Source organism: Symphodus melops (assembly GCF_947650265.1).
Source record: "Symphodus melops genome assembly, chromosome: 10".
NCBI classification, from domain to species: domain Eukaryota; kingdom Metazoa; phylum Chordata; class Actinopteri; order Labriformes; family Labridae; genus Symphodus; species Symphodus melops.
The window spans coordinates 10,107,571-10,122,263 of NC_136700.1; the positions used below are offsets into that span (position 1 = coordinate 10,107,571).

Below are 14,693 nucleotides of genomic sequence, written 5' to 3' on the forward strand. Positions count from 1 at the left end.
TGAGTGGGCTCTCTCCGGGTACCTTCTACAGTCCAAAGATATGCTCATTAGGTCGTCTATATGTCGGCCCTTTGAATTATGTCATATGGTGTAGCCTGCTTCATGCCCAATGAATTCTGGGATCGGCTCCAACACCCATGCAATCCCGAATGGGAAAAGTGGTAAAGGTAAGAGATGATGTATGGATGGAATGAGATTTCCCTTTATTTGGGAGATATGCACTTCATGAGGGTGTAATAACAAACACAACAAAGTCTGTTCAACCTATTTGTTTAGTGACCATCTCTTCTAAATTAATTTAGCAGCTGGGACACTTTTATAATACCTTGCAGGTCAAGTCGTTTTTATTTTCCCATTATCAATACGCCTTCATCACAGTTCATCTTTGGAGTCAAATATTGGGGTGGAGGTATTTTTAATAGTAGTAAGATAATAATCACTGTGAAAGATGATTAATAGCAGCTCTGAAAATTCAAGTAGTTTTACCAGCCAAATGCAAACAATGCATGCCAGAGCTACAATGATACTGTAGAAATTAAAACAGAAGACTCTTTCTCCTTGCTGAACCAGCGGCTGCTTTTCAGAACAGATAGAAACCACAATACCACAACATTCAAGAGCATTTTATCTCAAGGATAAAAACTGCCCATTCTATTACATTAGTGTGGCTTCTGAAGGTGTAGAGATATCATTTCACTGAGGTCTAAGCAATACCTTGACAAACTCAATCAATGATACCAACACATGGCTTGTGTCCTAGCAGCAAAGTGATAATCAATTCTGTGACTGGGTTTTTTTTCTTCTTCTTCCTAGGGCTGTTCATGAAATTGGAGGGGGGAGGTGATGTCTATATGTGGTTGTAATGAAACTGTTGTGAAAAACACACCGGGTGCACATGTCAAAGTGCACACAAATACACACTATCGGAAGCCTTGGAACAGACCCTCCATTAATACTGTAAGTGGTAGGACAAGCACACACAAATGCACACAGTCTCCCAGGCTGGCGCTTAAGGTAAGGAATTCTTATGGAGACTTTCAGCTGCGGCTCGTCTGCCACCAACAAGCGAGATAACAGCAACGCGGCAATCACACCATGATGAATGAGCCGTGATAGGCACTGAAAATTGCTCCTCGGTGGCTTCCCAAGTTTGGTTCGGGGACTCTATATCTCCAAAGTGAAATCAAAGCTCTGTGCTTGGCCAATTCTTTCTTTCACACCCTGTTTCTGTTGTGAAAACATTGTCTCATTTGTGCTCCCCCTCAACCCAGAAACACACTGACAAACCACAAACATATCTCCATGCTCCCCTCGCACACTTCTGCTCCTGTGTGAAATGAACCGAAACCATCTGAATCCCAATCAGTCTCAACGCGACCAATGAGTCGTTCAGTGGCGAAATATGGCAATATGTCCTTCCCTCATTCCCAGACTCCCCAAGCAGATAAGCCAGCCACTCAGAATAACACATTGGGCCAATTGTGCCTGCTTACAAGCTACTTTGTGTCTTATCATCTGTTCATCAGTGGGGAGGAGGAGTGACATGTTTGTGTGTGCTACCGTCTTCGTGTTTGTGTGTATCAAGGGATGAAGACAGGCATGAAAACACACGCAGCTGACGGAAAATCTGAATGCTTATAAGAAGCTTCGACATAAATCCATTCGTCACATCTGATGTTTCACAGTAGACGAAAGACACGTCAAAGCTCCTGTTGTACAGAAACAGGGAAGTTAATCAACGGCATTATATTCTTCTCACGAGGGCTGGAAATTGCAAACACATCTGCTCAAATAGTTAAAACAGGGAGGTGATTAATTGATGAACTGTTAATCACTGCTGAGAGATGGATCCGTCAAGAACTAATTATTGTGCAAAGTTTGAGCGACTTTTTGTGCCATACACCTAAACATTAGTTTGACACATGAGCAAGAGTCATCACTTATGAGGAATTTCTGAGCCGTTTGTTTTAAGGAAACCAGTGACAAATAGTCCTATAGTGCCTCAATGAATGAAGACCTAGAGGACCCCAGAGGGCAGCTGTAACACACCAGCTGCAACAAATACACTGCTCCTGTGGACTTATTAAAATCCAATCACAACAGTGATCATCTCAGATCAATATCAATTCTGCAGCAGCTGAGAGTAAACATGGTCGATCATTGGTTTGGGGAAATATTGGTACTGATTTCAAGGCATTGAAAAATCATACCAATATTATTGAAATTGAATCTTGTGGGTATTCCATTAGCTTTCTAGTCAAAGACCAAGTCCCAACAATTCTAGCATCTAGTATTAGCATTAGCACTCCTGTTGCCAAGGTATAACTGTCACCTGTTTTATATGCTGGAGTTTTAAGTATGTTTCATTTGATAAGAACCTTAGCTATAAGCTCAGCATCCACAGGTGAGACTCAATTCTCAAGCTGTCTGGTCTGAATGGGTATGTACTGTTTAGCCCTTACTGTATTCAGGACTCAATGTGATGAGAATACTACAAAATGTGAAAGGCACAGACCTCTTGGAGGCCCAAGCACTCCAGCAGCTCCAAAGAATTAGTTGTCAGCAGCTAAATAAAACTTTAAGTTGGATTCAAGCATAAAGAAAATCAACACCTTTCAATAATAAATGACATGTTTCAGGTCTCTTTCATGTTTCTTGACACCCAATCTGTCCTTCCATAAAGCTTACAAATTATTTTGACTTGTTACACTTTGTTAGGCTGCTCGTTAAAGAATGACAGGCAGGGCCAGAGCAGCAATTTCAAATAACAGCATTGTTTCCTTTTGTTATCAAGGTAAATAATAAACTTGTGTTCACTCAATTTATTAATGATTCATTCATGGTTCATTTATTTAAAATTGAGAAACTCAATATACTTGCTAAGCAATTGTAAATCTCAACTGTTCAGATAAATCTTAGATTGATATATTGAGTGCATTCATGTTTTCTGTATTTTTTCTTTGTTCTGAAGGATTTTAAAGGTATTGATTAGACCTGCCTCTCCCTGTAAGCTGTGGTTGGGACTTATTTTCTATGAGATGCCTCAAGTTTGTGCAAATGGTTTTTTTCCCCCACACTCTTCAGGTTGGTGTATATGATAAATATGATTAACTAATGAACATCCAATATTTTTCACGCAGAGACTCTGAAAACAAACCTATATTAACGGTCGCTTGATTATATTTTGTGATCTATCTTTCATTTTTGGAGCGACCTCGTCCATAGGGCCTCAGAACAAATTCTGCTTAGGTCCCCACTTTGGCCAAGAAGGGCAGACCTGTAATTGATCATTGAGATAGCAGGTGATTAAGGATACTGCGGGAAAAATGCCTCCTTTTGTAACAGGTAACATGGGGAGGCAGTGAGAAGTAACACTAACTGGATCTTTATTTACAACAAAGGCTGGGAAAGGCTGACACGGTGAATTATTAGCTCCTGCTGATGCACTGTGATGTACCCTCATCTGAAGTACTCAGGGCAAACAATTGTGCGGCAGCACTTCCTCTAATCCCAGGAGGACCGAGTTTGGATCTGAAAATACAAAATGGGCTTTTGATATGGTAATTGTCTGTCAACCACAGAATGTCAGCCACATGTAGCTCAGCTGGGAAGTTGAGCTCATAAAATCACGCTGAGGATGTGTGCGAACCCGTCTGCATACAGTAGTACTTACTAATATCGTTGTGATGGTAAGAGTGGTGTTGAAGAGGGTGTCTGTCACATTGATTGATGGAAGCTTTCTCTCCATGGACAGTCCATCTTCAGAATGCCACAGGCCAATCTGCAAAGAGGGAACACACACACACACACACACACACACACACACACACACACACACAGATATCAGTCACTTAGTCCATCAGCTGGGAAAGACCGATAGAAACAATCTGCCCTTAATTGCCTCTCTAGGAAACCAGTATGACCTTCACAAAACACAGGACTGGGAAAAGGCAGTGGTGGACAGGTCATCACACTGTAAGATGATAGAATAGTAGCAACACAGCAGGAGGAAACAAAGACTGCATGTGTGTGCCTCCTCAAGGAACGAGCACAGGGCATCTGTTCAATCAGAGGCAACAGAATGCATTCATTACTCCAATTACCGGCAAATCCTGTGGCGCAGAGTCACATTCTCATTTTCATTAGAGCTTGACTGGGGATTCACACCTTCAACCCACACGCCATCTTTCCTCCCATTCTCTTTCAATCTGTCTCTGCCATCTCCTCTTTTGTTCATTTATTTGCTCGAGCCTCGTTCGACAATCTCCTACTCCATGATGGCAATGTCTGAAAACACGAGCTTTTTTCGTGGATCTGCTTTGCCTCTCACTTCTCTCTCCTCCTCGCCTCCGTTTTTACCATAATGGCACTGACAGGAAAAAAACCTTGATGATTTGTATGCTCCGACCTTGAAGGATTTTTCGGAGCTCCACTAATGGAGGGGAAAATTCTGCAACCCTGGAGCTTATTAAAATCTCTCCAGGTACAGAGTGAAGTAAAAAATGCAGTAAAATGAAGGGTGTTTTTCTTGGTTTTGACACCAGAACAGTGCTCTGACTTCTCCACAGACTGCTAATTTAACCTCCTCCTGTGCTCTGGTGTGCTGTATTAGATCTTTATTATTCATATTTTAAGCTCTGGTATATCTTGGCTGGTGATTACACGGTAAGAGTAATGCAACACTGGTGTCACATGTTGCAGTTTCTGTATGTTTGCATAGGCCATAACCTCCAGATACATCATTATCTTTAATTAGTTTGTGTAACTTCCATTGATGATAACTATCTTCCGCAATGATTGAATTTAGAGGGAATGTGTCAAGAACCATAGAGGTCACCCTGCTTAGACTCCTATGCAGCTTTTAAGAAAATCAAATGATTAAAAATACCTCATTTGCATTCAACTAATTATGTAAACATTGCCAGACTGAGGAGATATAAGATCCCCTCTCAAAATGATCAAACTTCCTCCATCAGGAATATTCTATGCCATGAGTAAATGAGAAATATGGATTCTAATTTAGCTTGAATTATTGGTGGGGTTCAATCCTTGTCACTGGCATGAGTTATCTGATTACATGCAAACCTGTGGGAGTATGTTTGTTGGCTGAAGTTACACATTAGAGAAAGAACTGTTTGAGGATCAGTGATTGAAGTCTCATTAAAAAAAGAAACACACAGTAAACAAAGCTCTCCAAGCTAGGTCGTAGTTAGTTTCAAGGCTAACTTGCCAAAACTCTCAGGAGACTTCAACCCATTCATGTTGATCAGTGCCTAAATTTGGAAGCTATTAAATCTCCTAACACTGACGATGAATTCTGATGTGTGGTGTTGAAAAAAAGAGGAAGAGAGAGCTCCCAGAATCAAAGATTTCCTTTGAGACTATATGATCAAAAAGATCTTTCCTTCCATTTCCTCTGGTGCACTTGTTGGGAGAAACAGCACCTTGCTCACACAAATAGACTAGCTTTCTCCAGTTCTCCCCTGCACAACACACTTCTCACTCTTGCTGCCGACGCCCCCGGGAGACAGAAAGGGAGAAAATCTGAACATGCTATAGCACGACCTAAAAAAGAGGATCTGTGAAATATGGTGTTCAGCAATCAGCGTACACAATCAGTTGTCAGAGCCTGTGGAGGTGGCGGGAGGTGGTGGTCTGTGGCTCGGCAGGGCTCAGCAGGTGTCACTGGAGGTCTGAGCATGAAAGAGACTGTGAGGGTAATGGGATGAGGTGGCACCGTGACTCCTTCCCACGGACAGGGGTGGGGAGAAATGGTGGAGAAGGGAGAGTGAGATCAGGGAGCTGTGAACGGGAAGAGAGAGGAGGAAGCATATGCTGGCGGGGGAGGAACTGGCCTTTTGGTGGCCCTGCCGTCAACTCTCTCTGAGCTGGGTGGGAGAGAAAATAGAGCAATTCTGTCTGAGTCAGTACAACTATTAGGAAGAAAAATGTTTACATCAGCTAATGGAAGAAGGAATGCAAGTTTCAGAGCAAAAACACAGCGACATTTATCAAATCGACTAAACGCCTTAAAGGTTGTAATTATCTTTTGTAATACTGTATGCATACATTTCTTATAGATCTGTGCAGTAAAAATAAGGGGCTATTCATTATATAGGATAAACAGGGAAGAAGATGACATTCTGTCTTAAAGCTGTAGATGGAAACCAATACAAAGCTAATCAAAGTGATGAAATAACCAACAATGGTGTAAGACCGTTGCCATTACTTTGATGGCCAGGAAAGAACATCAATAATCCCATATGCCATTTTCCTTGGAGCACATTTTGTAATAATTTTGTAGGTTGTGCTCACTTCACATTGAAGGAGCTCCAACCATTAATCCTGGAGAGGCAACAGTGCTAAACTATTGCATAAAACCTCATTACACATGTAGCACTACCCGAGAATCTATTAGACTCGTAAGCTTTTATCATAGAGAAAGGGAGGGGGAGGGGGAGAGAGAGAGATAGATAGAGAGAGAGAGAGAGAGAGAGAGAGAGAGAGAGAGAGAGAGAGAGAGAGAGAGACCTGCATATTGCTGTACACCAGACTGTGTTTGTGTACAACAATATTAAGACCTGTAACTTGAAGTTTCTCATTTGTGGTGTCATTAATTTGATATTTACGCTGCAATTACAAGAAATAACTAGGATGCCGAAGAATTCTGCAAATTAGACCGTGCGCAAACACTGTGCACTATTTATTTTCCTGAGAAACAGGGAGGCAGGAGGAAGAATGGGGTATATTAAAAGAGAGGGGAATAGGGAAGGGAGCAAAAAGAAGAGACAGTGAGAAAGAGAAAGATGCGGAGGAATGTCAATCACTTACTGAATAGGTGCTGTGAGGCTGACAAATGGAAAGAAAATCAATGAGAAGCAGCCAGCTGGGGAGTCAGAACATAAGGCAGAGAGAACAAGAGAAAAAGTGAAGGCAACTGGGAGACCGTACAGAGTGACAAACATAGAAAGAGACCGAGTGAAAGTTAATGTGAATGCAAAATAATGAGAAAGAGCAACTGAACGACAGGGAAAGAGAAGGTGACAACAAGGGGAACTACACACCCAGAAACAGATTACCTAGGGCTCGTTCTGCAGCCTGGAATTACCGCACAAAGTAAAGATTAGGGGGGGGCTGCTCACTGAAGCGTCAGGATTGGCTGATTTTCCTGTCAGAAAAACGCCCGTGTCCAATAAGGTGTGGCGAGACTGCACTGTGACAGAAGCATCCATCATATGTGAGAGAAGCAATAGCTACCATTATCAAACATAATGTCATACAGCCCACTTACACCGAGGCTAAAGCATTCAGGTGTCAAGGTGGTGCAAATGAGTCGGAGTGGAAGAAGAAACGTGAGTGTGTGTGTGTGTGTGTGTGTTTGTTAGTGACTGTGTGTAAAGCAGGGGCATGATTTCCTCACTGGCCCCTGGAAATTGACTTTTATTGCTCTTATAGCAACATAATGCCATCCGAGCTTGATGAAAATATGTTGAAGTGACTGCAGTTTCTACCCATCAGTGCACATTACCACCGGTTGAATCAGCAGTTAGATCTAGTTAAACCAAAACTATGGACACTTATTTTTAGAGCACCATGGCTCTTCCTCACAAAGATCACATTGTTGAAATCACAGGCAGAGGCGCTGCATTCGTGTATTCTCCTGTGTAACTGTTATAGACGTTTTCTCTATGGAACAGTGAGTGGGGAAATGGGCCATCTTTATAGCAAAGCTCTCTGTGGTATGACTCATCACCACAGGGATGAGAGCGATCAGGGCGGTGCCGCGGGCAAACTTCAGGAGCTAGACATACATGGATGTTGTGTAGGTGGTTTGCACTGCCATGCAGCAAATAGAGGATTGGAGGAAGTAATAGCTTTTGAGCTGATGGAAGAAAAATAACAAAATAGTTGTTTCTTGCACTTTTCTTGCAATTATTTCCTGCTTTTAATGAAGCCGCTTGTTTCCGACAGTAAAGAAAGTGTGGCATAAATCGACCACATTACGCTTTAAATGTCAGCAACAACTACGTTTGTTACTTTTTCCAAATACAAATAATTGCATGTGTGATTACAGATCCAGCAATTCTTTACAATCACGCGTTATTTGGCATTTTGGTAAATAATGGCATTGCTTGTTCTATTGTAATATTGAGACAAAGGTTCTGGGTTGAGGAGGAGGTCTTTTGGCTGTTAGAGCAGCTCCTCAAAGCAGCGCTGCCAGTTCTCCGAGTGCTCCATTCCTGTTAGAGAGAAGAGCAAACAATGGACGCACTGGCAGCCACAGTCCCAGCTCAGCCCGTGTCCCACAGGACATGATTGACTATCCAAATGTCTTATTTGACTGGAGACCTCATTCAAACAAAGATGACAGAACTCGACTTTCAGGCATGTACTCCATTCCCAGATCACTCATTCTGCCAGGCGGTTCTTTTCTATTTGGACTCTTCGTTGTTCTTTGACATAATATGGAGAAAAGAAAACATTGTTGATGACACGACTGTCAAATCATGTGTGGTATTACCACGCAAATGTCTGGTTTTATTTATGGTTAATGAATACAGCATGAATACACAATGCTCCAACTTCCTACAGAAAGGCTATAAGTATCCTTATGGCAAGGCAGTATCACTGTTTTGTTGTTATCTTCCTTTTCTAACCTTGAAATGTATTTTTCCCCATAAAAAGTTACATTTGTGACTTTGCACTTGATAATGAAAAAGTGATGACCACATTAATTTAATATCGAATGGAAGGAACATGACATGGGAGATCAGAGTTCGATTACTAGCCTGCTCATATCTAAAAGAAAGAACAAATGATGGTAACGATGTACGGCTGTTCTGTAGCTACATTACTGTATATCCAGAGGCTTTGTAGAATCAAAGATGCACTCTGCAGAGTGATAAAAACAGAGACACAGATGCAAACTTGCAAGCACACAGGCACAGAGGCACTCAGGCACATATACATCAATTTGCATGTACATGCATATCACACACACACACACACACACACACACAAACGCACACACACACACACACACATTCAGCCAAGCAACACATACACAGTCTCACCCAGCCTTGAAATCCGTTAAGACTGTGGGATCTTGCAAAACAGCTCATCCATTCTGCTTTTGATCTATTCCCCATCTCCAGCCCGCAAAGTGCAAACTGAGAAAAACAAAAGAGGAAAGGGGACTGCTGCACGTCTCTGAGAGACCAAACAAAGGAGAGTAGTGGAGGCACTCACAGGATGCCGGTGTGTATACACTGGTGATGTGAGTCTCTGCCTAGACACTTTGCGTATGAATTTAAAAATGTAGTTACACAATTTAAACTTAGAGCTGACAGATAATTCACTACGATTGCATTAATTTCTTTTTTGAACCTATCCAATGTTATTGTATGACCTCTTTATTGGTTGGGGATTGCATATGCATTGACTGGTGACACAGACCTTGCTTGTATACCCATACTAACTCTTAAATGATTGACACTGTTGTGATTTGTTTAAAGTCGGGGAAGGCTGTTGCTTCAAACTTCATTTTGGGTCAACTTAAGATTCCCTCAGAGGTTTTGATTGAATCTTGAACAACATGCAAGATAAAAAAACAAACAAACAAACTGCAAAGAGTCTTGAGGGAGAATATGTCAAAAAGCCACTAATATGAATTGTAAACAATGCAGTCCAGCTTTCCCCCTTTCCGATACTTTTATATCAGCAGCTGTATCTTGCAGCTGACAGAGTCTTCACATCCCTGCTGAAAATGACGATGTGTATTGGGCGTGTGAGTTTAAGGGACAAAAAGAAACAAAAACATCAGGTCAGATTAGCTCAAAAAGTAGAAGCATGCACAAGTTGCACAAGGCCTCATAGTCAGAATCAATTCCGTTCACGTCAAGCCAGACATTTTAATTATACTTCAAAAGTGATAAATTAAATTACATTCATGACTTGTGATTGGTATTCATCCCTATTTGAGGAAAATGAAAGAGAGGAAATTTAATAAAAAGGACTTGAGTTCTTTGCTAGCAGACAAGTTTTTACTTCTCAAAATTCATAGCTTCTGTGACCTCCAGGACTTTCTGCAGCACTCACAACACTAAGCTAATAACAACGAAGTCTTTATGTGCAATGAAATACAGGAGACAAAGGCACTCATAAAGCGATCCAAGGCTTTGTGACTGAGCGTTACTGACATTAGCAAGAGGGCTCATGGCTTTTTAAACTTTATATAACAGTTCGCGACGTCACGACACTCTGTCACTCCGAATATAATGGTGATATGATAACAAGGAAAAGAGAAAGAAATGGAGTTAGGCATGCAAAGGTTTGTTTGACGGAATGACAGAACAGATTCCTCAAACTGGATTCAAACTTTGAATTTGAACATTCAGGAAGATTGAACCCAAGAAAGAGATGTAAATTTCCCACTGGAAAGGCGCTTGGCACCTTAAGTGATCTTCATCAAATGATGCAGAAATTGGGGTAAAAGACGACAAATAAACAAGGAGAAAGAGAAACTGTGTTTAATGGATGATCCTTAAACATTAATGCAAGATGGAAACACAAACTATATAGTGAAGAATCACTTTCTCAACACTGGCGCCAACATGTTTATATATTGCAATCAGATTATGGCCAAATGATAAAAAACAGAACAAAATAAAACACTGTAAGACACCAGGTAGGTTTTAAAGTACTGAAACTCTCACACAATCCACAGAGACGCTGCGACTTCTCAGGCCCAAATGTTATTTACTGTGAAATAATACAGCTGCAACTCATACTGGCAAATAAACACAGACTTTATACGACTATTTTCTTTTCCCCTGCTGGCGAATAGCACATTTTCAATATATTCTTTGTCCCCAAATAGTCAGTTCTACTATACTTTTTTCTTAACTACTCGATGTGGCATTATCAGGGGATTTTATAAACATAGATTTTGTGTTTCACTGGCTCTTTACAGAATTTCTGAGATAATCTTGCCATGGGGCCCTATTAAATCTTGACACGATTAAAGATGCATTTAAAATGATTTATGGCAAAACTCAATTTCCAGACCAGGAATTTATGCACAGCAGTGGAACAACTTGTTTTAGGAGGCCACATGGAGCACCTCTACGCCTGATTAAAACGGTCAGGTCTTGGGTGATAAAACTTGCTGTAACTGTTGTTTATAATCTAACAGCTTTCTTACAGACACAGACTTATTCTTTCAGACACTCTCTAACAAGAACTAACACCAAATCAAAGTTGGAAACATGTTTTAACTACACAGCAGGAGGAGATCAGAGGGCTACCTCAGTCTCTTAACTCACTCTCACCTTAGTGGCAGTAGCTTTACATATAAGACCCCATGCGCCTATCAGACTTGGGTAAGATGTACTCATCTCTGCTGGAGCCTGAGGCACAAAAAGAGATCCAAGCCATGTCATGATGTGCTGAGCTACACTGGGCTCCTATGATAATGCCCTACAAGGACAGTAAAAAGGTGGAGGCAGTGTTGGATATGTCGACCTGCTGTGCACCACCCAACACCTCTCATCCTCTCAATGTTTTGTCTCTCTCCCCCCCCCCCCCCCCGCCCCCTCGTCCTCACCTTACCTGTTCCCACCCTCCCCTCCCTCACGTTGCAGCAGCAGAGAAATTGAATTGAGTGCATCTGCATCCGCAGCAGCAGGAGTAATAGTGTTCTCAGAGATGGGGTGGTAGGAAAGAATAAGAGAGGGGAAGGAAGGAAAAAGCAGATTACTTTAATAAACGCAGAGGGCTGCGCTGACAGGAAATAAATAAATCCAATAGAAAAGAGAAAAAAATGAACGAGCACATTCACCTTTTAACTGGAGGAAGTGTTGTGTAAATAACACCGCTCAAATCATTTCTTGCAAATTGAAGTGGTACCCATGCAGTGTGTGTGTCAGATTCCCAACAGTGCGTGTGCGTGCGTGTGTGTGTGTGTGTGTGTGTGTGTGTGTGTGTGTGAGATATTCCAGGAACTCTGTGCTCCCTCAGATACAGGAAGGTAGATTCAGATAAAAAAGGTCTCCTCTTATTGAACTACCTCTGTTCCTTAGCTCCTCCTCTAAAGACCTTGACACAAGGACACCCGGGTTTAAAAGACAAAAAAAAAAAAAAAAGCAATCGGGCTGTAAATACTAAAAGTAATAATTCAAAAGATAGGAGAGGGTGGACATGGGCAGGGCAGGATGAGTTAACACTTTTTTCAATTATTTTCTTCGAAAGATTCACTATGGGTATACAAATGCAGAGAAATGAGAACATGGAACTGAAATGTGTGGGAGGAAAGCACTATCAAGACATCAATATCCAAGGTTAAAATTAAGTGTACTGCAGCCAAAGCTCCTTTTTAATTACATCACAAGAACAAGTGCTTTGAGCTGTGGTTGCCGCTGCTGAATTAGAGGTAAAATCTATTCAGGAGGAGGAAAATAATCAAATGAATGTGACTGCTGTGTCAAACATGGCGGGAGTATTCTCTACCTGACACACAGAAACCTAATCAGTTCTTTGTATTTAGGCAACTCTCTCTTAATGCTGCAGCAAATGTAATCTACCCCAATAAAAGGGATGGGGTTGGAACACTCGCTTTGTAATTCAGTAAATCTATCAGGGGATGTTTGGAAAGCTTGTGCATTTGCCTGGAGAAGGTTTTCTATCATTTCAGTAGGAAGTAATAGAACTGAGAACACACTTCAAGTTATACATTATGCTATATTTTTTTTCTGTACAGTTTTTAAATCAGGAGGAAGGTGCCTTTCAAGATCACATATATCACAGTAAGAAAGAATGTACAGCTTCAGATAAAAAAAAAACTACAGTGATGTGGACACTAGAGAAATGCCTTAAACTCTTCCCTGACCTTTAACAGAGTTCAGCTCAATAACAAGTCTGGTAGCCACCAGCCTGGCAAGCTTCATGAAAACCTGTTTTGAGCGTGCTCGAGTGTCAAAGCCAAATCTATTCCTGTGCATCTCAATTGTATCAAGATCCTGTGGATTCGATAATGAGAACAATTTGCTTTGAGTCATGCTGTAGTCGGCCTTTGGCCTTTTCCACTTTTGGCCAATATATCCTGCTGTAACCTACTCACAACCTCCTCCCTGCTCTGTAGCCTCTTTCAGTCCCTCCAATCATCTTTTTTGTCTAAAAATACTTCTCTGTTTTTCCTCTCCGTTCTCCCTCTTTGTTTCTATGGCAAAACTATGATTAAGTGCCTCCATTAGAACACTTAATTAGGGATTCTGTTCTCTGCGGGAACTGGCCAAGTGTTTGGACCCCAGCAGCCCCCTGCAATGCAAAATGATGCACATATGTGTTGTATGTACGATCACACACATAAACAGATCTATGCATAGAAGCAGCTTGCACCGTCTCCTGCAAAGTCACACAACAGAGCTTAGCGCTCTAACAGCCAACAGATTGCATATTGCAAACTGCAATAATTACTCATTTTACAGCTTCCTCCAGTTAATAGGCATGCTGCTGTCAGTGAGCTCCATGCAGAAATGAGGGCCAGTGTAGTGTGGGTAGGGGGCTACAGAGAGGCTGGGCTGCTCTGTCGGAATATATGTGCGCTGTGGTTCAGTGTGTTTATTCTGGAAAGACTTGTGCCTCTGCTGAACATGCATAGATGGCGGCAGGTTTGATGTGTGCAATTGCGTGCAGAGCCAAGGAGAAGGCTGTGGGGGCTGGCACCAACCCCATCACAAACAAATGCTGTCACAAATACAAACACAGAAGTATAAACATTAAAAACAGGCATGCAGAAAAACACCCACATTAGCACGACAGCATATATACACTGTGAACGGATGTCAGATCAGTTAAAAGTACTCTAGCCGGTTTTACAGTATAGAGACAACAGTTATTATTATAGCCTTAACGGAAAATGCAGTGATTCAATCCAGCAACAAGGCTGTAGAGTTTGGAAACTGCTCAGTCGTTGATGTTTGTGGAGAGGAGAAAGCAGTCTGTGTGTTCAGGAACAGGTTGAGTTATATTAGCCATTTGTATAAATCCAGTTTGATACTGTTTTACAGCTCACCCCTGGTGTTTGCACCATCTGGAGAATTTACTGCCAGAAAAACATCAACACTTCTATTAGGCTCCTTTATCTAGCTCATTGAACTTGTTTTTTGAAACAGGATATAAAGGAATATAAGCCTATTTCTTGAATATAATACACTTAGGCTTTTCATTGAGTTAAGGTCAATGATATTGCCTTTAATATAATGTGTAGTGACAGCTATAGTAGTGCCCAAGCTGTTATTTGACATGCAGAAATACTGTTTTACTGTTTCTAGTTATATCGCTGTTTTTGCATCATGTCCTCCTATCCCTTTTGTCCTTGCTCGTCCTTATTTGTCTCATTTACTTTCCACTTGTCATCCTCCTGTCCTCTATTCTCTTCTCTGTCTCTCTCTTTTTCACTCCCTCCACCTGCCTCTTTTGCCTCATTTGATTATTGTAGTTGGTTACAGGTGCTGGTTGTGCTTCCGCCAGACCATTAGACAATGCTTTGCAAACTTATTACATCATCATCATCATTGGCCTAACTGGCTGCCAACGCGGGAGCAGCTGGGAAATTCACTTTGCCTGCCAAAAACCGAACAAATAAAGAACATTGCGTCATGCAGCTGTGTTATATTTTGAGAATAAGGTTGGCT

At 41.5% G+C, this 14,693-nt stretch overlaps 1 protein-coding gene across 2 annotated transcripts in view; it reads right to left on the reverse strand.

Annotated features, from left to right (window-relative positions):
- grik4 (glutamate receptor, ionotropic, kainate 4) overlaps positions 1-14,693 on the reverse strand; it is a 235,311-nt gene that overhangs the window by 26,304 nt on the left and 194,314 nt on the right. For both annotated transcript variants that reach the window (XM_079353701.1, XM_079353702.1), the window contains one exon: positions 3,674-3,781. In XM_079353701.1, coding sequence (XP_079209827.1) covers positions 3,674-3,781 — 108 coding nt within the window. The remainder of the gene's footprint in view (positions 1-3,673; positions 3,782-14,693) is intronic.